Here is a 19613-nt window from a genome sequence, read left to right as displayed (position 1 = left end):
CTGGTGTGAGCCACTGTGCCCAGCCTGCAATATTTTAAAATACTGCTACTTCAGGATCAAGTGGGGTTTATCTCATGAATACAAAGTTGGTTGAGCATTAAAAAAATCAATTAATATAACCTACTGGGTTAATAGGATAAAGGAAAAGAGAAATTATCTTAACAAATGAAGAGAATGCATCTGACATAATTCAACACCCGTGTATACTTTTTAAAAAGGTCTTTTAGCTAACTAGAAATTCTTTAAAGTGCTATATTAGTTTGTTCTCACACTGCTAATAAAGACATACCTGAGACTGGGTAATTTATAAAGGAAAGAGATGTAATTGACTCACAGTTTCACGTGACTGGGGAGGCCTCACAATCCTAGTGGAAGATGGAGGAGCAAAGGCACATGTTACATGGCAGCTGGCAAGAGAGCATGGGTAGGGGAACTGCCCTTTAAAAAAAACCATCAGACCTTGTGAGACTTATTCACTATCATGAGAACAGCACGGGCGAAACCCATCCCCATGATTCAGTTACCTCCCACTGGGTCCCTCCCATGACATGTGGGGATTATGGGAGCTGCAATTCAAAATGAGATTCGGGTGGGGACACAGCCAAACCATATCAAGTGCTAAATAGCAATTTGATAAACGGAGTCTACAAAAAAACACAAAATCTTACTTAAAGGTGAAACACTGAATGCTTTCTACCCAAGATAGGAAAAAACAAGGATATTTGCTTTTACAAATTACTTGAAGTCTAGCCAGTGCAGTCATGGAAGACAGAGTGTGGATTATTAGCTTACCACCTCATACCCCATCCCCGTATTCTCTATCATAGCATTTTTTTTTCCCTAATAGTTACGTATTCATTAATTTACCTCTGTATTGCCACTCTTTCTCAATAAGCTCCAGGAGAGGGGCATCTAGCATAGTATCTGTCATATAATTAGAATTACAATAAATATTTAGTGTATTACTGAATGCATTTAATGTTGGGAAACTTTTTCTTCCCTAGATTTTCATTTTTCTTTTGGAGAGATGTTCACTAATTTATCCCCAGGGAAGGAAAAGTGAATGATCTCATTGGTGAGTTTAGGAGAAGGAGCTGGGCTAGTTTAGCTGAGACGGTTCCTTTTCTTTTAGTTGTAGAGAGCACACGTTATATTCTCCTCTTCTATGTGATACATTTTATAGGGAAAGCCCACACTGCAGGGAGGTGCTGCTTGTGATTGAGTAGGTACATCTGTTTGATTCAACAGTGAAATAGTATTAGCAAGTTTACCTGCCCTGAAACCTGGTATGTTTTCTACAATTCAGCTTTGCTAATAATATGGCTGATATTTTTATCTTTAGCCCCCTGGCTTACGTGACTGAACTCAAGAAGGAAAAGGGGCAGGAAGTGTTATTTATTGACTCACTTCAGTATTTACTACCTAAGATTTAAAATAATGTTTTTCAAAAAACAGTACTAAATCGCACTAGGCACATTGGCTCTCGTCTGTAATCCCAGCACGTTGGGAGGGTGAGGAAGGAGGATCTCTTGAGGGCAGGATTTTGAGACTAGCTTGGGCAATACAGTGAGACCCTGTCTTTACGAAAAAAAATAAAAATTAAGTTAGCTGGTTATGGTGGTGCATGCCTGTAGTCCTAGCTACTCGGGAGGTTGAGGTGGGAGAATTGCTCAAGTCCTGGAGTCTGAGGTTGCAGTGAGCTATGATTGCACCATTGCACTCCAGCTTGGGCAACAGAGTGGGAGCCTAACTCTTAAAAAAAAAAGAAAAGAAAAAGAGTTCCTGTCATTCATTGAGGGCTTGCTATGCATTGTGCTCTGTCCTAAACACTCTATATGCATTATGTTATTTAATTCTTTAGCAACCCAATAATATGGTTAATTTTTTCACATCACTGTAGCAAATACTTACATAGGGTTTATTACGTGCTAGGCACTCTCTCTGCACCTTACTTATTCTACCCATTTTATAGACTAGGAAACAGGCATGGAGAGTTTAGCAGTTTGCCTAAGTAGTTGAGCCAGTCTTTGAACTTAGGAAGTCTAACTTGTTAGATCCTGTGTTTTTAAACTATTCTATACTACCTCACTATAAAACAAAGAAATAGAATGCTTTTCTATTCTCATCTTAGTTTTATTTTTAAATTTCAAAAATAGCAAGTTTGTACTAACAAATCTGAGCAATGCAGCAGAATGTAAAAGTTATCTTATTTACATGCTCAAATTCTGTTCCTCAAAGTCAACAGGCCTTAATTTCTTGATGTGCACTCTTCAGGACTTTTAAGAAAGGAAAAAATTTTTAGTGAGATACTATTTTTTTCCTAATAGTTTAGCAGACATTTAAAAACAATTACTGGCTGGGCATGGTGGCTCACGCCTGTAATCCCAGCACTTTGGGAGGCCGAGGTAGATGGAGGTCAGGAATTTGAGACCAGCCTGGCCAAGATGGCAAAACGCCGTCTCTACTGAAAATACAAAAATTAGCTAGTTGTGGTGGTATGTGCCTTTAATCCCAGCTACTCGGGAGGCTGTGGCAGGAGAATAGCAGTGAGCCGAGATCATGCCACTGCACTTCGGCCTGGGTGACAAAGTGAGATGTCATCTAAAAAAAAACGATTACTAATACATATTATTGGCAAGTGTGTGGAGATCAAGCCTTAGGTGCACTGCTGATGGGAATATAAATTTGTAGAGTCTTTCTGGTACATAATTTGACAGCCTATCAGAATTTTGAATGTGCTAATCTTTGATCCATCAGTTGTTTTTCAAGGGATTATTTCTAGGAAAAAATTGGATAAATACCCTATAATTTGTAAGATGTGTGCATAAAGGTAAAGATATATACTGTAAAGTTTATAATAGCATTTTTTTTTTTTTTTGAGATGGAGCCTCGCTCCCGTCACTCAGGCTGGAGTGCAGTGGCACACTGCAACCTCCACCTCCCGGGTTCAAGTGATTCTACTTCCTCAGCCTCCCGAGTAGCTGGAATTACAAGCATGTGCCACCACACCCAGCTAATGATTTTATTTTTAGTAGAGATGGGGTTTCACCATGTTGGCCAGGCTGGTCTTGAACTCCTGACCTCAGGTGATCCACCCACCTCAGCCTCCCAAAGTGCTAGGATTACAGGCATGAGCCACCGCACCCAGCCTAGAATAGCAATTTTTTTAAACCCACCATTGGAATAGCCCTTGTCTAATCTGGAGGTGTTTGGTGAATTATAGTATGTTACCATACAGGCAGTTAAATAATGGTAGAATTTTTTCTTTATGAGATAAATCAGAATAGACTTAGAATAAAAAAAAAAACTTTCTCCTTAAGAAAAATCAATTCCTTTAAGTCACAGTTTCCTCATTTAAAATCAGTATAAGGAGATGTACAGAACTTATTAACATAGCTCCTGATAATAAGTAACTGCTATTATTATTACCATCTCCAAATTTTTCAGTTAACATTTTTTAGTAATCAGAAAGAAAATATTTACATACACACACACACACACGACCTCAGCCAGGCAGCTTATACCATATCAATATCAAAGGTTAGTTAAAGACCAGTTCTTAGACTCAACAGACATAAATTCAGGTGGTCTGGCTTTCTGTGAACTCTGGCAGGTCCCTAAGTTTTAAAAATAAACTTATCTCCAAAATGGAAATACTAACCAAAGTGCCAAACTCTGAGTGTTGTTTTGAGGCTCAAATGAAATAATGTAAGTATGAGTAATTTGAAAAAGTAAAGTGCTCTACAAACACATTTAGTATAAGAGCTGGTTTTAAGCATATTGCTTTGCTGGATTGTCTGTTGCCTAGCATAATGCCTAGAATCTAATGGGTTATGCATTCATTACTTATATATTTTTTAATTGATAAATTGTTTACTTTTTCCTGCATATTCAAAGTTTGATTTATGTATAATCCTTTGATATGTAGATTTTCAGCTTTTTCACTTTTCGTTATAATAGAAAAAATAACTATTAAAATTGGTGTACATTGTTCCACTTTCTCTTACTTTAGGAATGGAACATTACTAAACTTTCAATTGAGTATGATTCTGAGCCCTTTGGAAAGGAACGAGACGCAGCTATTAAGAAACTGGCAACTGAAGCTGGAGTAGAAGTCATTGTAAGAATTTCACATACATTATATGACCTAGACAAGTGAGTCCTTTTTTTTCTATTTTTTTTTTTACTGTGGGAAAATGCGTATAACATAATATTTACCATCTTAACCATTTTTAAGTATATAGTTCGGTGGTATTAACTACATAGATAAGTTTTTAACTGAGGTTTATAAAGTAGAAATAACATGTACTTCACAGAGTTATGGGAGAATTAAGTGAACATATGTCAAATCCTTAGCATTTTATTTAGCTGCTATTGACCCAATGACAGGTATCAGCATTTCAGTTTCAAAACTATTATGGATTAAGACTATTACAGAATTTTCCTTGACTACTCTTAACTCAGCCTCCTGTGGTCTTGCCTTTCTGGGCTCTTAGCATTATCAATTTTATAGTTATATATAGTTATAAATTGCCTTGACATATTTTGTATGCTTGTTTAATGTTATCTTATTTCATGTATATCAATCTTGTCTGTCTGGATTTTAAATCCAGATGCAAATTGGATGTAATATAACATTGCATAGCTGTAGTCCTCTGAACAATGGCATAATAGAATATTTCCCAAAGTGTATTTCTTCCAGCACCAGTCCTTGGTGATGCTTTGTCCCACAGAAATTCTGTGGTCAAACTTAAATTTAGGGAGTATTATATGCTATGAGTCTTAGAGGTCTGTAAAACTTAACTTTTTAAAACTTTTGGCATACCATTGTCCTTTTAAGTACTGAAATCTTATAATTTATTTACCTTTTAAATCATTTTACTTTTTTAGTAATTTATGTATTTTATCATGTTAGTAAAACAAATTCTGTAACATGACAAACTAGTTGATTTGATTTCACATTTTAAATGTATCAAAAAATCATGATTTGATTCAGACAAAGGTCTTACTTGATACTAAGCTAGAATTCATATATCTTTTAATAATCTTGCCTTCGAGCTCACCAATTTGCTTAACTTTAAGGAGCTCATAGCAAGGAGGGGGCAAAACAGGATAAAAGCAGTTGCTTCTAAGTGGGAGACTCAGTGTTATGCATAAAATTAAGTGTTTAGGCTAGGCGCGACGGCTCACACCTGTAATCCCAGCACTTTGGGAGGCCGAGGCAGATGGATCACGAGGTCAGGAGTTCAAGACCAGCCTGGCCAAAATGGTGAAACCCCCATCTCTACTAAAAATACAAAAATTAGCCAGGCATAGTGGCGGGTGCCTGTAATCCAGCTACTTGGGAGGCTGAGGGAGGAGAATCACTTGAACCCGGGAGGCAGACATTGCAGTGAGCCAAGATAGCACCACTGCATTCCAGCCTGGGCAACAGAGCAAGACTCTGTCTCAAAAAAAAAAAAAAAATCAAGTGTTTATTGGATTGAATGTGAATATTTACTATATGTAATCTATCATATTAAAATGTAACATATAGAAAATGTTTTGTCCTAAGATTCTCATTTTGCTACTGTTGTGTAATTAACAATGTCCTCAGTAGTATTATTGTAGCATCATTACATTCAGCAAAATTCATTGCAACCCTATGAATAAATTCAAAATACACCAAAACAAAATTTACTTAAACAGGATATCTTTTATGGTGATTGCTTTCTGTATTACTTTCTGTATGTATCTGTAGTTGATACATCACTATGTATTGTATAATGAAAAATACACTAAAATACACTAAGAAAACCTTGATTTGCTGTTTATCAGTTATATGACCTTGACTAGTTTATTTAACTCTCCTGGTAGGCCTGTTTTCACATCTATAAAATGATGGAGTTGGATTTCCCCTGTCATTTTTTATTAAGGCCAAATGCTAAGCAAATGGCCATAGTGAAAAAGAGTAGTTATTCCAAAAGAGTGTCTAAACTTAATCTAAACTACCATTGGCAAAGCTAGTTATTTTTTTAATTAATAATTGATTGAGGTAATTAATGATCAGAAGTAAAAAGATACTTAAATTTAAATAACTTGAAATTTGGGGGCTTATGTGTTCTAAGTATGTGACATAGATACATATGCTGACATCTCTCATGCCTTCATTAGCACAATAGAAAATAGGAAGTAATTGTCACCACAGTAATATAGAATCAAAATTTATAAAATTTGCTGAAGGAAATAGGGTAATTGTTTTAGTCTGTTTTCACGATGCTGATAAAGACATACCCGAGACTGGGCAATTTACAAAAGAAAGATTTAATGGACTTACAATTCCACACGGCTCAGAAGGCCTCACAATCATGGTGGAAGGCAAGGAGGAGCAAGTCATGTCTTACATGGATGACAGCAGGCAAGGAGGGAGCTTGTGCAGGGTAACTCCCCCTTTTAAAAACCATCAGATCTTGTGAGACTTACTCACTATCATGAGAACAGCACGGGAAAGACCTGCCCCCGTGATTCATTTACCTCCCACAGGGTCCCTCCCATGACGTGGGAATTGTGGGAGTTACAACTCAAGATAAGATTTTGGTGGGGGCACAGCCAAACCATATCAGGAATGTAGGTCCAAGGATACAAAGTAGAAGTTATGTAAGATGAACAACACTAGAGGTCTAGTGTACAGAGTAAGGATTTTAGTTAATAAAATTGTCTTTTATTTGGAATTTTTATCAAATAAGTAGATTTTAGCTGCTTTTGTCACACACATACAAAAAAGTAACTGAGATTATAAATACGTTAATCTGCTTCACTATAGTAACCACTTTACTATCTACATGTATCCCATAATGTGTTGTAAACTCAAATATATACAATAAAATTTATTTTTCCTAAATGAGACCTGCTGATTACTCTTTCATATAATTATCAACCTGGTTTAGTTTTTATTGATGATTGAGATTCTTTGAGCTGGGCCATAACATGTTTTTCATATGTCTGTGTGTATTAACTTTTTGTAATTGCCTTTAGACTAATTTCCCCTCTTGTTTTTTCCTCTCATAAGTTTTTAATATTCTTTGTCTTAAAGGTTTAATATTTGCGTAGTATATTTGTGTAGTATATTTGATACCTAGAGGATGTCTAGAAGCTCAGGAGAATGATTTTTGGACTCATTAATCATTTTGGACACATTTCTTGGTCATTATAACAAGCTAACACCCTCAAAGACTTCAGTGATTAATTTTATTTTCTGCTTTTTAAGCCTTTTGGGAGCTTATTAGCCAAAATGTATTGTCTTTTTTAATACTAACTACATTTTACTAACTCTTGTTATAGGATCATAGAACTCAATGGTGGACAACCGCCTCTAACTTATAAAAGATTCCAGACTCTCATCAGCAAAATGGAACCACTAGAGATACCAGTAGAGACAATTACTTCAGAAGTGATAGAAAAGTGCACAACTCCTCTGTCTGATGACCATGATGAGAAATATGGAGTCCCTTCACTGGAAGAGCTAGGTGAGTGTAAACTGTAGTCAGTGTGAGGCTTACAAGTTAATAAATCATAAATTACTCAGAAAATTCCCCTTTTAATTTTGCCATGTAAAGTATTTTGCATTAGGAGAGAAAGAAAGGGCAGAGGCAGAAGAAAAAGAACCCTTTAAGAAGTGATATGTTTGTTCATCATTTATGTGTTTTATAAATATGTGATCTATTGTTACCACCTTAAGATGTACATCCTGAAAAATTGAAACCATGTCATATCCTCTATAGGTGAGGGCTTATTTAGGCCTTCAGTTCATTTTTATGGTACTCTCTTAATTTTTCTGCAAAGTAATTTGTTCTCCCAGTTATTGGGGTTAAATAAAAATTAGTTTCGGAAGAATGATGTTTTTTTCTTTTCTTTCTTGTAGGTTTCGATACAGATGGCTTATCCTCTGCAGTGTGGCCAGGCGGAGAAACTGAAGCACTTACTCGTTTGGAAAGGCATTTGGAAAGAAAAGTATGATAATGTAGATTATATAGCTATGCTTGTATTTCCAAACTGCCATTTAAAAAATAATTTTTCTCTCTTTTAAAAATAACAAATAGATTGTTGAAAGGGGAGGATTAACAGAAAAGGTTAAAATAGCACAAACCTAATTATTTGAAAGTTAACTACCATCTCCTCATTTAAATGCTCTTTCTCCTTCTCTTCTAATTATTTCCCCTTTAGCTACTACCGCACTACCTCTTCTGTTCTTTCTACCTAAGCTAGTATCTAGTGGCCACAATTTCGAAACTAGAATAGAATTATATTTCACCTTTACCTTTGTGTTAAAGAGAGGTTGAAAGCCAGGCATGGTGGCTTACGCCTGTAATCCCAGCACTTTGGGAGGCTGACGCAGGTGGATCACTTGAGGTCAGGAGTTCAAGACCAGCCTGGCCAACATGGCAAAACCCCCATCTTTACTAAAAATACAAAAGTTAGCCAGGGTGGTGGTGTGTGCCTTTAATTCCAGCTACTTGGGATGCTGAGGCATGAGAATTGTTTGAACCCAGGAGGCAGAAGTTGCAGTAAGCCAAGATCGTACCACTGTACTCCAGCCTGGGTGATGGAGTGAGACTCCATCTCAAAATAAATAAATAAATTTTCCAGGCCTGGTGGCTCATACCTGTAATCCCAGCACTTTGGGAGGCTGAGGTGGGCAGATCATTTGGGGTCAGGAGTTTGAGACCAGCCTGGCCAACATGGTGAAATCCCATCCCTACTAAAAATACAAAAATTAGCCAGGCGTGGTGGTGCATGCCTGTAGTCGCAGCTACTCAGGAGGCTGAGGCAAGAGAATCCTCCACCCGGGAGCTGGAGGTTGCAGTGAGCCGAGATTGAGCCACTGCACTCCAGCCTGGGTGACAGAGCGAGACCCTGTCTCAGAAAAAAAAAAAAAGAGAGAGAGATTGAAGGTGCTCTCAGCTTTCTGTTGGAAATTTGAAGGAAATTTATTTCACATGAGTATGTGCTGCACAAGGACGACTGAAACAAAAGAATGCTCACTTTTTTATCCTGTCTTATTTTTTATTAAAACATGTAATTTGTGGCTAGGATAAGATTTTATTCCCCAAGAACTATGTAACTTTTAAAAAAAAAATCTCCATTCTGAGTGTTCTTTTAAAATGAAAAAGACAATTAGTTAATGTAATTTTCTCTGTGTGTTTTCAGGCTTGGGTGGCAAATTTTGAAAGACCTCGAATGAATGCAAATTCTCTGCTTGCAAGCCCTACTGGACTTAGTCCTTATCTCCGATTTGGTTGTTTGTCATGTCGACTGTTTTACTTCAAACTAACAGATCTCTACAAAAAGGTATTCTCTAAAATTAGAGCTTATTGTTTAATACTTTAAAAAAAACATTCTGATAATACTTCTTTGCTTTTTAACCATAGGTAAAGAAGAACAGTTCCCCTCCCCTTTCCCTTTATGGGCAACTGTTATGGCGTGAATTTTTCTATACAGCAGCAACAAATAATCCACGCTTTGATAAAATGGAAGGAAACCCTATCTGTGTTCAGATTCCTTGGGATAAAAATCCTGAGGCTTTAGCCAAATGGGCGGAAGGCCGGACAGGCTTTCCATGGATTGATGCCATCATGACACAGCTTCGTCAGGAGGGTTGGATTCATCATCTTGCCAGGCATGCAGTTGCTTGCTTCCTGACACGAGGGGACCTGTGGATTAGTTGGGAAGAAGGAATGAAGGTAAGTGTTCTAACTGATATAGCATGCCTTATTTTGAAGGAATCCTTACCTTAATAAAACAAATCCTAGAAGTTGTCTGTTTATAGATTCATTTATGGTGTAGTTTTTCAGTGGATAAAACATTTAATTCCCCAAATACGGGGACACTTTCAGAGAAAAATGGTATAATCAGACAAGCAAAAAGGTGAAAACTGGTTAAATTGATTAACCTAAAGTCATTTTAATGGTTAAACCAGCCTACCCACTAAGAGAACTGTAAAATTTAACACTGAATTTGTTGATAGATATATTTATAGGTGATATTTCTATCAACAAAAGAATTCACTAAAGAGTTCCTAGAGATAGTGAATTCATATTATAAATTTTAAAATATAAATCATTTCACCTCACTTCACAGCTTTTTAGTAATACTTCTATTATGTAAAGAGAAGCATACTACATTTTGTGACGACATCTTGTGGATTACACGTAATAAGACTTAGGTACTTTTTTTTTTTTTTTTTTTGAGACGGAGTCTCTCACTCTGTAGCCCAGGCCGGGGTGCAATGGCGTGATCTCAGCTCACTGCAACCTACGCCTTCCAGGTTCAAGTGATTCTCCTGCCTCAACCTCCCGAGTAGCTGGGATTACAGGTGCCCACCACTGTGCCCAGCTAATTTTGTATTTTTAGTAGAGAGAGGGTTTTACCATATTGCCCAGACTGGTCTTGAACTCCTGACCTCAAATGATCCCCCTGCCTCAGCCTCCCAAAGTGCTGGGATTATACGCATGAGCCACCGTGCCCGGCCATTACGTACATTTTTTACCTTTCTGGCAATACCATACATTTGCCCCATCCAAGGACCATTTCTGAGCTTGTGTGTGTGTGTGTGTGTGTGTGTGTGTTTAATCTCTTATATTTCCTAGTACACAGTTGTATACAAAGACAATATATAACATACTTAATGAATATATATAAAAATCATTTATTTTAATTCTATTTTCTTTCTGATCAAGGAATTCGAAATTAAACTATGTAATGCTAGTATATATTTTTAAGTGAATTTATATTTGAGTATGCTTCCTTTATTTAGGCTAGAATACGAAGCTGAGTTTTTGTTGGTGTTTTATGTAATAGCATTTTTGCTTTCTTGAAAGTGGTTGACTGCTTTTCCTGTGTCTACTAATAATATCCTTTTAAATCCACATCCTTTTAAATCAGTGATTTGAATATTTTTTTTACCTTCCATTCTCCCAGTAACACTGCAGAGGTTGGAAAAGTAAATTCTCTTCAGAAGCATACTATATTACCACTATGTTTCTTTCTCTGGAAGAGCTCATTATAGAACAGAACATAGGGAAGCTAACTTTGGAATGTTTAATTTTACAATTCTGTGCTAGATTTTCTTTGCCTTGACTTTGGCTCTACTGTGACCTTGAAAATGCTTGCTTTGCGAATTATGTGTGTGCAAACTAATTGGTTACTGTTACTTCTGAAGGTATTTGAAGAATTATTGCTTGATGCAGATTGGAGCATAAATGCTGGAAGTTGGATGTGGCTGTCTTGTAGTTCCTTTTTTCAACAGTTTTTTCACTGCTATTGCCCTGTTGGTTTTGGTAGGAGAACAGATCCCAATGGAGACTATATCAGGTAAATCAAGGGTGATTACTACTCAGTTTGGAATAGTTAATTCAAGAAGAGCTTTTCATGTTTAATCAGTGCTTAAAGTATTCCCCATTCATGATGGGCAGCAGAGATGAGAAGGGCAAACAGATCATTTAAATGGTCTTGATTTGATTTTGGTCTGTCATAGCTAGTAGTTATAGTTTGCTTAGAGTGCATTTTATTAGTAATCTTTCTTTTTTCTCCCAAAGGCGTTATTTGCCTGTCCTAAGAGGCTTCCCTGCAAAATATATCTATGATCCCTGGAATGCACCAGAAGGTATCCAAAAGGTAGCCAAATGTTTGATAGGAGTTAATTATCCTAAACCAATGGTGAACCATGCTGAGGCAAGCCGTTTGAATATTGAAAGGATGAAACAGATCTATCAGCAGCTTTCACGATATAGAGGACTAGGTATGTTAATAACTGTCTTTGTTTCTTTGGCAGCTGTTTATGTACTTATCTTTGAATTTTATCTTGATCATAATTTAAAAGAAAGTTTTTTTGTCCTTTAGGTCTTCTAGCATCAGTACCTTCTAATCCTAATGGGAATGGAGGCTTCATGGGATATTCTGCAGAAAATATCCCAGGTTGTAGCAGCAGTGGAAGTAAGTGAAAAGGAAATTTCTACACTTAGTAACATGAAGAGGTTATTAAACAAATATATTTGTTATTGATCCTCACTAACATATTTTATAAAAATCTGTCTTTGAAATTAGCTTAATAGATTCTTTGTATGCATGCATACATGTGCACCCAGACACATCTCTTCACTCCATTGATGACATTTTAGAGATGGAAAATATCATTGCATATAATAGATACTGGGTCAAGTTAAAGCTCTTGCAAACTGAGGAGAGCAATTTTAAGGATAAAATGAAACTCAAATGTCATATTTTCAGAATGCTTATTATTTTTTACTCCTTAGGTGTATGGCAACTATAAGGTAATTAGTTAAGAAAGTCAGTGGCCCTGTGAACATGGCCAAAAGATTTATTGTACACATGCATAGAGCCCTCTAGTCTTTTTGCACATAAGTTTTTCTTATAAAGTCTGGTCTGTGGTAGTTTTCTGTATGATACAAATTTAGTGACCATGTAAATTCTTATGTGCAATATTAATAATTTCAGGAACTCAGTATGTGTTAGAAATTTGAACCATCATATTAGTTTTTGGCTTTGACCAAAAATAGCATGAAGCTCAGTAATTTGATTAAAAAATAAGACAGCCTCAGTGAGAATGGTGATTATTAAAAAGTCAAGAAACAACAGATGCTGGTGAGGATGCAGAGAAAAAGGAAGGCTTTGTTGATGGGATTGTGAATTAGTTCAACCATTGTGGAAGAGAGTGTGGTGATTCCTCAAAGATCTAGAAGCAGAAATACCATTTGACTGAGCAATCCCATTACTGGGTATATACCCAAAGGAATAGAAATCATTCTGTTATAAAGATACATGCACACGTATGTTCATTGCAGCACTATTCACATTAGCAAAGACATGGAATCAACCTAAATGCCAATCGATGATAGACTAGATAAAGAAAATGTGGTACATATGTACCATGAAATACTATGCAGCCATAAAAAGGAACGAGATCATGTTCTTTGCAGGGACATGATGGAGCTTGTAGCCATTATCCTCAGCAAACTAAGGCAGGAACAGAAAACCAAACACCTCATGTTCTCGCTTGTAAGTGGAAGTAGAATGATGAGAACACATGGATACATGCGGAGAACAACACATACTGGGGCCAGGTGCAGTAGCTCACACTTGTAATCCCAGCACTTTGGGAGGCCGAAGTGGGTGGATCACCTGAGGTTGGGAGTTCGAGACCGGCCCCTGACCAACATGGAGAAACCCCCATCTCTACTAAAAAGACAAAATTTGCCGGGCATGGTAGCGCATGCCTGTAATCCCAGCTACTTGGGAGGCTGAGGCAGGAGAATCACTTGAACCCTGGAGGCAGAGGTTGCAGTGAGCTGAGGTCGCGCCATTGCACTCCAGCCTGGGTAACAAGAGCAAAACTCCATCTCAAAAACAAAAAACAACAAAACACACATGCTGGGGTCTGTTGGGGGGGCAGGGGCAGGGAGAGCATTAGGAAGAATAGCTAATGCATGCTGGTCTTAATACCTAGGTGATGGGTTGATCTGTGCAGCAAACCCCCATGGCACATGTTTGCCTATGTAACAAACCTGCACATCCTGCACATGTACCCCAGAACTTAAAATAAAAATTGAAGGGAAAAAAAAGAAAAAAGAAATCTATACATGTAATAAAAGAGCATAAAATCATATGAACACATTGTATCAATGTCAATACCTGGTTATATTGTTGTACTGTAGTTTCATAAGATGTCACTAAGAAGATAGGGAAACAGGACCTCTTTGTACTAACTTTACAACTGTTTGTGAATCTATATTTTTCAAAATAAAAAAAACAGGATAAAAACAGGGTAGCATTTGAGGAATGCTTTTTTAAGTCAGATGTTCTAAGTTGATATTAAGAATAAAACCTTTTAAAAACTGAACCTTTTTGAATTCAGAAATGTCCTGCATCCTCATGAAAACAGCATGTATTTTATCCTCCAAGAATTAGTTTTGGGAGAAGGGGACAAAAGCACTCACATTTTGACTGCCTACCTTTGCCCAGTAGATAGTAAGGGATTTTTGCATACTTTCTCACAATAACCTGGGGAGGAGGTAGTGGGATCCTCATTTTATATTTGGGGAAATAATCCTAGAAAGATTAGGTAACTTAACCAAGATCCCACAGTTAGTAAGTAGTTGAGCTAAGATTCAGATCCAAGTCTGACTAGCTCCAAAGCTTGTACTTCTTCCTGCATCATTGGGCCTCCTCTGCAAATGGAATGCCATAAGTGTTTACAAGAGAAAATATTTTATTCCTGGAATGTGATCCACCCAGCAGTCGACAGTTGCCAGTGATGGCAGTATACTTGAGAAATGTTCCTTCTCAGGATCTCCTACAATTTGAATAAACTTCCACAAGATAATCATTTCAAAAGTTCTTTCAGATCTCTTGTTCAGTTCACAGCCTGCCTTGTCAGCCCACACATGAGTGAGGGACAGAAGCTCTGTGAAGCACTAAGATAACAGGCAGGTAGCAATGGGCTAGGAACCAAGGGTTGGGCTAATACACAATGATGGCACAGACTGCTTCTTAGACCACTCAAACCTGGGTCGTTTATTTGGAATTATCTTCAAAAGCTAATCATAGTAGCAGGTTAAATTGGGACAATTTTGCTTCACAAATGTATATAGGGTAGTTTATTATATAATAGAAGAATTAATAAATCTTGAAATTATTTTAATCATGTAAATATTTGCCTGTAACATAGTTTGTAGCCAGCTTCTTGGAGGCTTTCAAAAGACATGAGACATGAAAAGCCAAGTAGAACTTAAGTCTAAATGGGGGTGTGGAGGGAAAACAAAAACAAATGAAAAAGTGATAAATTATAAGATGCTGCCTCCATGTGCAATATGAGAAAAGGGAGAGATTATTGAGAGCTGAAGGGACTAGAGAAACTTTCTTGAAAGGTGGCAGGATTGAGTAGCATTTGGGTAGTCAGATGAAGGAAAAAAACATTTTAGACCTGGAAATGGGAAATTGTGAAAAGACACGGCTTGGGCTATGCTATTAATATTAAACATTTCTCCTCTCAGGTTTCTGCCCCATTTGAAAGGACTTAAATGCTTCTAAAGCATATCCTTTTATGCCTTACACTTATCCTGTCTGTAGGCTTTTATAGTACCTTACAAGGCATGTCAAAGGGCAAAATTCTTTGACTTTTCTTAGTTTTTTGTTTGTTTTTGTTTGTTTTTTTAATGACTGTGGAACATTCTTAATCTCTGCAACACAAATTGCATTTTTCTCTGCTCATCTTTGTATTTGTGTGCGTGTGCACATGTGCCCAGGAAAGGAATAAACTATACATAGAAGTCTTACTTTTGTTCTTATAATAAAACAGACTGTAATATGTTTACTACTGTAGCAATATGTTTTAGTTTTTATTTAACTTTTAGGTTTTTTATTGTAAAATATCAGTTCATCGGCATTATTAGTCATTAGGGAAATGCAAATTAAAACAACTATGGGATAGTACTTCATACTCACTTAGGGTGAGCAGCTGCCACTGATTGCCTGGGATTGAAGTTAATTAAAACGAAAGTAAGTGCACAGTCTTGTTCAGGCCATAAGGTGTTGACCTATCCACCTGCTCATGGATAGGTCCAGAATGCTCATATTTTTCCATAACCTGGACACACTGATGGAAATGTTTCCCTAAAACATACTTCTCTGTTCTAGCCAACCTATTCTCCTATAATAGTGTTTGTTTTTAGAAGGGTTGATAGGATTGCTTAGGCTAGGTAACTGCCACGTAGTCTGTGTCTTCTGCTTGTCGTATGATTTGAATTGTTTAACTCATCGGGCAGGCCCTTATTCCCTTATCCTCAAGGAAATATGTTTGGAGGAGCTCTGAAGGAAAAGCGTGGGAAAAGGGACAAGAGTGAGGGAAGAATGTCTATCTCACTCTTGCCCCTATGTTTTACCTTCATGGTCAAGTTTCAAATTGTCATCTAGTAAGGAAATGTTTTTTAGAAAATGATCATCAATGATTTTGCCTTTGAGCTATCAACACTTCTGTGAGCCTGAATTTAAGTTTTCCTGGTTTGAGCATGTGATTTTTGGTTCATAGGAAGATTGAGATTTAGTCTTAAAAGCATATAAATGACCTTAAGTACAAGCGCTAAAAGTTGGATTTGTAGACTTAATAATACATACATCTTGGATTTGATTTTAGGTAATTTTACTGTGTTTTAAATACTAACAGGTTGCTCTCAAGGGAGTGGTATTTTACACTATGCTCATGGCGACAGTCAGCAAACTCACCTGTTGAAGCAAGGTAAGAATGAAGCATTGGAGCATACTGTTCTTTTCCCTTTTCCTATCTTAAACATACATTTTTTAAATGTGCAGGAAGAAGCTCCATGGGCACTGGTCTCAGTGGTGGGAAACGTCCTAGTCAGGAAGAGGACACACAGAGTATTGGTCCTAAAGTCCAGAGACAGAGCACTAATTAGGTAAATATTTTAGAGCTGTATTTCTTGCTTTAGAAGAGTATATAATTAACATAAATTAAGATAATTTCAAAAATGGAGCAAATCTCTATTTTCAAACCAGAAAATCTTGAGGCATTAATTTTTAAGCAATTTTTACAAACTCAGTTAATTTTTGGTCAAGAGACATGCATCTGTACTGGAGAAATTGTTGCACCAGTTTTATATTCATCTGAACCAATGCTCTTTAAATTAGAGATGTTTATGATTTTGTGGTCAAGTTTTTTCTTAGAAAAAAACAACTCTTTTATTTCCTTACTATGTAACTATGAGTCTAAAACAATTAAAGTGGCCTGTTTATTTTAGTGACATTAATATAATCTTTTTATGAACTTTCCCCTAAATCTTTGCCTGTTAAATGTTTATAAATTTCTTTTATCTGTTAGGATGCTTCTAAAATCTAAATTATTTCCAATTTGGGAATAGTTTAAAACTTTTTAAAATGCTGGCCCTTATTAGAAGTATCAGAAAGCCTTGCCTGCATTCAATTTAATTGGATTTGGGATGTCATTTTGTGATTTAAATTAATATGAAAAGTATTTATACGTTGGATTTGCCAGTTTTTAAAAATTTTCTATTTCTTCAGTTTCTAACACTGTTTACATTTTTTATTGCTTAGTTTTTTTGTGTCAACCTAATTAGACTATAAGTATCTTGAAAATAAGGTCAATAAACACTCATCACATTTTTGTCGTTGAATTATTTGCAATCAAGCTTTACCTAGTTTTTTTTTCCCCCTTAAATCACAGAAAACATTCAGGAGGAATACTGTTGCAGCTGAAATTGGTGGGGAGTTCAATACTTTTCAATTAAGTTATTTAAAAATATTCTTCATTGATGGAAAGCAGTTACATATTGAAATATGTTGTTTCTAATGACATTTCTGTGGTTTTTAACTTTTTAATGAATTTCACAGAGGACAATTGGTAATTTGTATATAAAGAACTTGGCAAGAGAATTTGCTTAATGTAAATATAAACAGTCACAATTAGAATAGACCCATCGATATATTTTTGATAATTTTTCATGTATGGTAAAGTTAAAATGACAAATTGATATTCTGATATAAAACTCAAAGTTTTGAAGTCAGTGGGAAAAAAGGAGGTTTTTAGACTTTCTTAAAAGACATTGTTAAAATTTTAGGACAGAATTTTCTTGATGTTGTTTGATCTAACTTTGCACTCTTTGATAATAATGTCTTAGATAATGTGCGTAATCCAAATTGGTATTGTAGCCTCTGTTAACACAGACAGTATATGTTTTAAACTTTGATGTAAACCTTTTTAGACCCAAACTTACGGAAGTATCATGTGTTAAGTTCTCTGTCTCTGTTTCTTTGTTCATTTATTACTAAAATGAACTTGTTATTAAAGTATATGCAAATATGAAATCTTGTGTACGTGGTTTTTTTTTTTTTTTTGGTAAGGGAGAGAGTATTGCTGTATGATATATGATTATAAATTACAAAGAGATTCTATAAACCACATCATCATTTTGAAGGAACAGCTACCATATGTTTAGTTAAACAGTGTTTTTCAAAATTATATGCAAGAAAGAGGTAAAACTAAAGGGACTTTTTTCAAGTAATGGCATTTGTAACCATAAATCAGGCAGTATGGGCTAGCAATCAATAGAGTGAGCTCTAGAGTCAAATGCCCATTTCTGCCATTCATTAGCTTTGAGGTCTTGAGCAAGTTTAACCTTCTGTGTCTTCTTTCTTCTTATCTATAAAATAGGGATGAGGGTAGTATCTGCTTTATAGTTCAGTTCCATGTAAAATACTTATGAGCTGGCATGTGATAGGGTACTCAATGTTAGCCACAGGGCTGCCATGCTGTGTCACCCCCTGTCGTGTACAGTGCACGGTCTGTGTAGCTGTATGCCACAGCTCTGGTTACCTGCCATTATTTTTATTACTATTGTTATTATCCCTTTAATGTTCTCTAGTAGGTTAGTTCTTGCCATTCTGAATTACAACCAGTGGCTTTTCATTTTCCCATCATTAATCGTGATAGATATTTAGTATGATAATTTAAAGATAACTGAAGATAAAAGTTGAGTAAAAATACAGAAACTAACATTTTAGATGATATGCGTTTTTAAAAATATCCTGGATAGTGAATTAACAATGATCAATAAATTCCATTACTGAGGCTAGGTGTGGTGGCTCAAGCCTATAATCCCAGCACTTTTGGAGGCTGAGGTGGGAGGATCACTGAAGCCCAGGAGGTCAAGGCTGCAGTGAGCTATGATTGTGCCACTGTACTCCAGCCTGGGTGGACAGATCAAGACCTCATCTGAGCTGGGTGTGGTGGCTCATTGCCTGTAATCCCAGCACTTTGTGGGGTTGAGGCGGGAGGATCACTTAAAGCCAGGAGTTTGAGACCAGCCCTGGAGACTTAGCAAGGCCCCATCTCTATTTTTAAAATATCAATATAAAAATTAAAAAAAGTAAAGAAGACCAGGCAGGGTGGCTCATGCCTATAATTCTAGCACTTTGGGAAACTGAAGTGAAGCAGGAGAATCACTTGAGGCGTGAACCCAGGAGGCGGAGTTTGCAGTGAGCCGAGATCGCACCACTGCACTCCAGCCTGGGCGACAGAGTGAGACTCTGTCTCAAAAAAAAAGAAAAAGATTAGCCTGAACAACATCTTGGGACCCCATCTCTACAAAAGGAAACAACAAAAATATTAGCCAGGTGTGGTGGTGTGCACTATGGTCCCAGCTACTTGGGACGCTGAGGTGGGAGGATGGCTTGATCTAGGGGGTTTGAGGCTGCAGTGAGCTATGATTGCACCACTGCACTCCAACCTGGATGACAGGGTGAGACATTGTCTCGGGGATGGGGCGGCAGGTGGGAAATCCATTACGGAGAAAAAGAATAAGAAAAAATCCTGTGCTTTATCGTTCTTTTTTCACCACTGTTAAAGTGAAGTAATATTTTAATTGTTTTTTATGGTAAGTGTACCTCACATCCTACTCTTTGGACCTGGTTGTACAGTGCAGAGTTGAGAAATTCGTAGACCTGAGATTTACCATCACCGTACAAGAGGTCACAGATTTCAGTTTTCTTGTTGTTATTTTGAGACAGAGTCTCACTGTGTCGCCCAG

General features: G+C 36.7%; 1 protein-coding gene across 5 annotated transcripts in view; it reads left to right on the top strand.

Moving 5' to 3' along the window:
• Window positions 1–17892, top strand: part of CRY1 (cryptochrome circadian regulator 1) — a 102680-nt gene extending 84788 nt beyond the window's left edge. For 3 of the 5 annotated variants that reach the window (XM_019038931.4, XM_055358953.2, XM_055358954.2), the window contains 11 exons: window positions 4013–4155; window positions 7321–7505; window positions 7901–7989; window positions 9187–9327; window positions 9408–9719; window positions 11198–11349; window positions 11574–11776; window positions 11878–11970; window positions 16217–16288; window positions 16363–16466; window positions 17252–17297. In XM_019038931.4, coding sequence (XP_018894476.1) covers window positions 4013–4155; window positions 7321–7505; window positions 7901–7989; window positions 9187–9327; window positions 9408–9719; window positions 11198–11349; window positions 11574–11776; window positions 11878–11970; window positions 16217–16288; window positions 16363–16466 — 1494 coding nt within the window. In that variant the 3' untranslated portion in view covers window positions 17252–17297. Of the gene's footprint in view, window positions 1–4012; window positions 4156–7320; window positions 7506–7900; window positions 7990–9186; window positions 9328–9407; window positions 9720–11197; window positions 11350–11573; window positions 11777–11877; window positions 11971–16216; window positions 16289–16362 lie in introns of all 5 variants that reach the window. The other 2 variants (XM_055358955.2, XM_063694283.1) reach the window with 2 other exon arrangements.
• The last annotated feature ends 1721 nt before the right edge of the window (window positions 17893–19613 follow it).

The sequence above is a fragment of the Gorilla gorilla genome, chromosome 10 (assembly GCF_029281585.2).
Source record: "Gorilla gorilla gorilla isolate KB3781 chromosome 10, NHGRI_mGorGor1-v2.1_pri, whole genome shotgun sequence".
NCBI lineage: Eukaryota > Metazoa > Chordata > Mammalia > Primates > Hominidae > Gorilla > Gorilla gorilla.
The sequence above is the reverse complement of the archived record's forward strand: the minus strand, read 5'-3'. Positions and strand labels throughout refer to the sequence as shown.